The sequence below is a fragment of the Rhipicephalus microplus genome, chromosome 2, assembly GCF_043290135.1.
Source record: "Rhipicephalus microplus isolate Deutch F79 chromosome 2, USDA_Rmic, whole genome shotgun sequence".
Classification (NCBI taxonomy): domain Eukaryota; kingdom Metazoa; phylum Arthropoda; class Arachnida; order Ixodida; family Ixodidae; genus Rhipicephalus; species Rhipicephalus microplus.
This window is the reverse complement of record NC_134701.1, coordinates 284,838,375-284,844,865: the sequence shown is the minus strand read 5'-3', so window position 1 is coordinate 284,844,865 and position 6,491 is coordinate 284,838,375. Positions and strand designations below refer to the sequence as shown.

The 6,491-nt window shown below is 48.5% G+C and overlaps 1 protein-coding gene across 1 annotated transcript; it reads left to right on the top strand.

Moving 5' to 3' along the window:
• Positions 1–3,519: 3,519 nt before the first annotated feature.
• Positions 3,520–6,084, top strand: LOC142795271 (solute carrier family 22 member 7-like). Its single transcript, XM_075886024.1, has one exon. It carries the CDS (start codon positions 3,520–3,522, stop codon positions 6,082–6,084), a length of 2,565 nt encoding a protein of 854 aa, XP_075742139.1.
• The last annotated feature ends 407 nt before the right edge of the window (positions 6,085–6,491 follow it).

Below are 6,491 nucleotides of genomic sequence, written 5' to 3'. Positions count from 1 at the left end.
CAGAGCCCCTGGGTGTCCAAGTTGAAGCCTGGGATTCGGTCATGACAAATCGTAAGAAACACGAGGGGCTTAGCTCGCAAAAGGACCCCTTTTTGTGCCTGTGTGTTCTCTGACTTCTGAAGCTTTCCCTTCATGCAATCACTGAGTTGGTACCATGTTTTTATGCCACGATGGCAGAGAAATACTTCAAGTGCTAAGTCAGCCTTTCGTGCGCCATTTCAAATGTGGCAGTTTAACGGAAAACAATTCTGAGCCATTGTGTCTCACTACTCCCATCAAAACCCAACGTTAAAGCACCATGCGGCTCAAATCATTAGTGTAAACCCACGTCTATCATAAATAAAGCCTTTCTAATGTGCTTCACAAGGGGTGACCGTCTGTGCGCATCACATTCGGCCAAATTTCGCGTTTACTAACTGTACGGTATAGTGCGCTGCTAGTATTATATATGATTATTTCAAATTTATTTGATGACATATTCTGCCTCAAGAGCTGTCCTAAAACAACCGCTAAAATTGCACGGCAGCTTCTTCGAGCAATTTCATGTGCCTCTGAATGAGAAATAGCGCAGCTGCGGCATGCAAAAAATGAAATTAGCTGATATAACTGATCAAGCACACTGGCTTTGACCAGCCTTTACGTTAGCAAGTGTGACCATGCCTGTAAGTTCAACTCAGACGTTTTGTATTCCTATCGCTGTGCTTGTATATATCTTGCGTACTACGTAAGGTAAGATACTCATTCATATCCAGTATTAAGATTGAATTCATATTTCCAGACCTTCACGAGGTTCTTTTAGTAGAATGAAAAGTACTTACATTCGTAGTTCACACAGCTTTATTGTTGAACGCTCATGTAAGTAGTCATCATCATTTAAAATTTTTCTGTAATCGTATTTCACATTCACTGTCCGACTTTTGTATTGATTTTACTATTTCAGGAAGACAAATATTGCATTCAAATCATACTTGTTCTGAATTAAACAGTGACACACAAACACACAAATAGAGTGGGAAAAGGTCAGTTCCCACAAAAAGAAGGGCTGTTGCGCCAACGCTGTTGGCATATAACAGCAGATAACATCCAATCAAATCTAAACTCTTTAGAACGGTAGCAGGTACGTTGTTATGTCATTGTCGCCACCTTTTCACGTCGAAGAAAGAGCACAGATGATCTTACCTGCATCGAGTAAGTGGAGATGGACGTGACTGAGCAGTCGCAGGGGCGGCGCCGATTTCGTCAATCAACCTTCATAATAAATTAAGAATGAACAGTGCGCCCAGCATGTGGGTGATTGTCAGTACGTTTCTGCGTGTTAACATTTGTGCCCTGAATAAATGTTTTAGACACAGCAGTAAAAAAGAGGTTGGCAGCTTGTTCGCTTGTGTATTTATTTTATTTTATTTTTCGTTCAATTTTGTTTTCATGAATCTTCTAAACTACAAGAAACAAAATAAAACAAACAGCTCACCGACAATTGTCTGGAGCTTTTAGGGCAAAACTATTACCCTAAAGCTTGAAGAGATAAAGCCGGAAATTTTCTCTTCGCCACAATGCCTGACAGTCATATATTTATATCTCAATATTGTTATTATAAAAAGATTACGGGCTAGTCATATATTGAATAAGACGAAGACGAGTGCGAAAAAGGGACAGACGACGCCGCAACGACCTAGGCTGTGTTTTTCTTTTTTTTTTCGGATGGGTGGTTTCGATATTGAATGAAGAAAAAGTCTCGCTGAATAAAATCATCGATTCTTGGCCGATACCCCTGAGTGGTACGAGCCATGGCTGTGGAATCATCATGATCATCATCAACATCATCATCATCATCCTCGTCATCATCGCGGGAACAGAAAAATGGTGGCGTTCACCAGCACGCACCATGTTTACAGCAGAGCTGTCATGGTCTACCGTGCGTCGTAGATATAAAATTATTATCGTGAAGTGGCATGCGCTCCATCACCACCCAAGCACTCGGTGCAAATGGCTAAGAGGAGAAGCGGCAAGGTGCGGCCGCGAATCGGTGTTTGCCGCCCATGTGTTCCCTTGTTATGTATCAGTAGTGGATCAGCAGGACACGCAGTGGGGTTGGCTACATTTATGTGACACATGCGTGCTACAAAAATTTTAGATATTATTCGTTGCGATGATTTTTTGAGATATTTGTTTCAAACTTACCGTCAAACAGCGCCAGCGAAAACAAAGTACCAGACAAGGAGGAACGAACTTTACACAAGGCGCACTAACAAGTGAAAGTTTATTCAGCGGTTGTGAAAGTTATCCTGGCTGTGCTTGATTGTGTCTAGATGGTAATGAAGCGGCCTGAGAAAGTGCGCAGTTCCGGGGAAGAAGCCACGCGCGTCAAAGTTGGACGCGTCGGTCAACGGGGAGTAAGAATGGCGATGGGTCCGTGCTTCGCTGTGCCAAGCTTTAGGCGACTTATTGCAATACTGCCCGCCGCTTGTTTATACATTTCATCGTGCAGCAGAATTTCCTAAATAATGCTGTAACGTTTGTAATATATGCACTACCGTATTCATCAATTTTGTAAAAGTTTACAATACCAATGAATTATTGGTCAGTTCCCCACAACGCAATGGGTGTGAGTCACAGTTAACAAGTGCACATCATCATGAAGCCTTCTCCTGGCGGAAAAAGCCGCGAGGAGACAAGAAATCTTCGCCTACTTCAAATCGTGGAGTTGCCAGCGAACGCCACCAGGGCCTGTGCGCCGAGAACAGAGAGTGGTGGCCTCCTTATTTGGCGGAACAATAAATTTGTCATCATCATCATCTCATGGACGGAGAAAAAATAGAGGAGTTAGTATCGCGGGGAGTGATTGAAGCCCGTCTTCCCAATACGTCATCCAAATACCACAGCGCGCAGTAAGTTTTACTACCACGGGCGTTCTATTATTGAACTGCCACAGCGAGCTCGTCGACCTGTGCCGAACGAGTGCGCTTCGAATAAAAGCTACTGCAGGAAGGAAGCATGCACCAAAGCCAAATCGAATCTCGCTCAATGCTTGATCTCACCGCAAGAAGTTACGGGTGGGCTTTAAAACGGCATAACTTGCCAAAACTTGATTCAGGAAGTAATGCTTCCTTCATTCTTTTTTTCCTTTCTCTTATGTGTCCTGTACTGTAAACTACCAAGGTCAACATTTGTAGATTTTTCATTCCAGTGTAGCGCCTTGTACAAAAGCAGTGTCACGCATCGCTGCTGTACTCCTAAGGAAAAGCTATATTTGGAAGCAGTTGTTACAAAAATGTTGTCCCATATTCAATAATCAGCTATTAAAGTACACAACCTGCTGATTGTAGTGGGGCAGACTGGTGACAATAACGAATAGTAAAGTGCTCGCGACAGCCGCTACGCGCGTGCCAGAAGAAGAAGCTGCAACCGACGATTAAGGTCACAAAGGAGCTCTTTTCTATGCGCACCCTCTGAAGCGGTCACCGTTGCTCTGGATACGTAATAACGCTGCCGCTTCAAGACTCGTACCGAGGCGTGACTATGTCCAAGTCGCCACTTCGTGGTTCCAAGTGCAGGCGAAGGAGTGAAGGTTTCCTAACGCCGCTGTCCGAGCTCCCTGAATCGAACGCCAAGACGTTGAGCAACCGCAGCGTAGCGTCGGGAGTCGAACCTGCTGAGCATCAGTTGCATTCTTCGTCGTCGATGCGAGAAGCGGCGTTGATGTCCTCCCCATGGCAATCTCCGACATCACCGCAAGAATGCGATTCTGCCTTCAGCGCCGTAGCACCTTCGGGCTTAACTACTCCATCCGACTCCCCGACTCCATTGATAGCACTTCCCACTTCAACGCCATCTAATGCATCCCGAAGATCATCGTTGGGCTCCTCATCACACTTCGCTACATTGCCAGCGTCACTCTCTGCGAAGCGACCATCTCGTATGTGCAGGTATCCGAAGGCCAGAGTTTTGACGACGTCGGCTGCAAGTTATTCCGACACAGATCTTACCTCGGAGCGATGCACGTTGTCGATAGGCTCCCGCATTCGCGAACGCCGTCCAGGTCTGCGGCAATCGTACCCGTCTGTTGTGAAGCAGAAATCGTCGCAGGACGAGCGCGTGGCTTTGCAGATCCAGCCCTGCGAGGACGTTCCTGCTTCCTGGGCAACCAAAGCTCGGCAGCTACTGTCACCGTTACTTGGCCGTTTCCGCTCATTGTCAGCAAACGGCAGCCCTGACGAGTTGCGGAGATATTCGCAACAAACACCTGGCGGCGCTCCACGGGTGATCGCTCAGCAACCATGCAACGCGGGCATGAAGCAGCCCGAGTCGACCTCCGTATCAAGCAAGCAAAGGCAGCCGAACGAGAGCCTGCAGTCTGTCAGTCAGCAATCCCTGTTGCGGGCTTCGCTGAGCACGCAGCAAGATGTCTCACCCCTGCCACCACCTGCGGTTAACAGTGCGATGGCGAGGTGTTTGCGCCGAGAAGAGGCTTCTTTTCTTGTCGGCAGGCGCGGTCCGTTCCAAACGACGACATTCCACTTTGGCTTGCTCGTAGCCTTCATGGTGCCCTTTCAAACGCTGCCGCTGCAGATCGTCCAGCACGATATTGATTACTGGTGCGCTAGACCCAAGAATCTACGCAACATTACTACAGAAGAGTGGAAGCACCAGATGGTTCCTCGCACCGAAGATGGCGATTACAGCCGGTGCTGCATGTATGCCGATTTTAATGCCACCGGTGAACCCACAGTGCCGTGCACCAGCTGGGAGTACGGAGCCTCCGCCTATCACTACTCCCTTGTGGAGGAGTTTGGCTTGGTCTGCGAACGTGCTTGGTACCTGCCGGTGAGCTGTTCTGCCTTCGCAATGGGCGCCATCTGCGCATTGCTCATCACGGGACCTTTGGCGGACTGGCTAGGCAGAAAGCCAGTGATGCAGTTCGCATTGATGGTTTTGTTGGCGGCAGTTATGGTGATTCTATTGTTCGTCAGGCTAAACACGTTCGTAGTCATGCGCTTCCTCCTCGGAGCCTCCACTGCCACGCTTTTCAACACTACCTTTGTGCTTGTGATGGAAGTTCTGGCCCCGGAGCGCCGCACTCTTTACGCAATGGCGCTGTTGATAAGCAAGGTTATCGGTACCATCATCGCCTCCACCATGATGCTGGCCCGGTTCAGCTGGTATATGCTACACCTTGCAAGCATACTGCCATGCTTCATGATGCTGCGCACTGTCACCGCCCTTATCGAGTCGCCACGCTGGTTGCTGGCTAGAGGCCGGCTAGAGGAGGCTGAGGCGGTCGTCATGCATGCGGCCACGCTCAATGCTGAGAACCTGTTTGATGTGCGGCGCCAGTGGGCACGCCAGCGTCGTGAGTTAGAAAACCGAGAAGGCATTCGGCAGAGTACTTTTTGTCAGGCAGCCTGCCTGCGATGCCGTTGGAGGAATAATGGCATTCTTTGCTTCTGCTGGAGCGTGACCGCATTCACGTTGCAGGCGACGTTGCTTAAGATTCACTACCTCGGACTCTATCCGGCAGCTCTCGTAGCGCTGTTCGCGCTGCTGTCTGTCCCAGGCGAGCTGGGTGCTATGGCGTCGGTGGCACACATCGGCCGCAAGACGTCTCTCGCTTGGGCATTGATTATTGCTGCCACTGCCCTGTTCGGGGCCGCTGCATGGGGCGATGCGAATGAGGTATCCACCGTGACCCTGCTGACTCTGGCGAGCGTGGGCACGGATGCATCACAAGCTGTTCTCACACTGTACACAGCAGAAGTGTACCCCACAGTGATGCGCTGTTGGGGCCTGGCAACGTGTGCGTGCTTTTCTGCGGCGGCCAGCATCGCCATGCCAGTGGTCGTGCATCTAGGATTTCTCCAGGTGTCATGGCTGCCACTAGTCGTGGTGTCGCTGCTGGGGCTCACCGCTGCCTTTCTGGCAATTCAGCTTCCGGACGTAAAAGAGAGTGCCGTGCTGCCGGACGAGCCGTCGGACATACCGTTTGAGGCGCCTCCCGGGATCACCCAACCAGTGCCCGATAACGCAAACGTTGATCCGCAAGGGACCCAGAGCAACGACAAACGCCGAACGCTACGTCAAAATTGACGTCTGGTGATACAGTATCTTTATAGTTCATGTGGTTGTATTTTATCGTTTAAGACAAGTATGATTATTTTAACTATTTACAGAGTCATTATGGCGCATCTTTTCTTTGAAGGCGAACTTTACTTAGCGAGAGATATTTCGAGCAACGACGTACCTCTAGCACGAACATGCTAAATGTGATGCGTTGACTACCATACATGTTGAAAGCTCACATATATGCGCAAGCACCCTTCCTATTTTGCAACAAAATAAGTGTATTTGTTTTGCGGTCCCAAGAACATTGCTCTAATGTGGTATTTTTCCCTTTCAAAGATATTATTGTCTTATGGAAATATTAAAGATTCTTGTTTATTTCAACTAACGTGAACTAGCGCTATCTAACCTTCGTTTTGAACAATGGAGTTGTG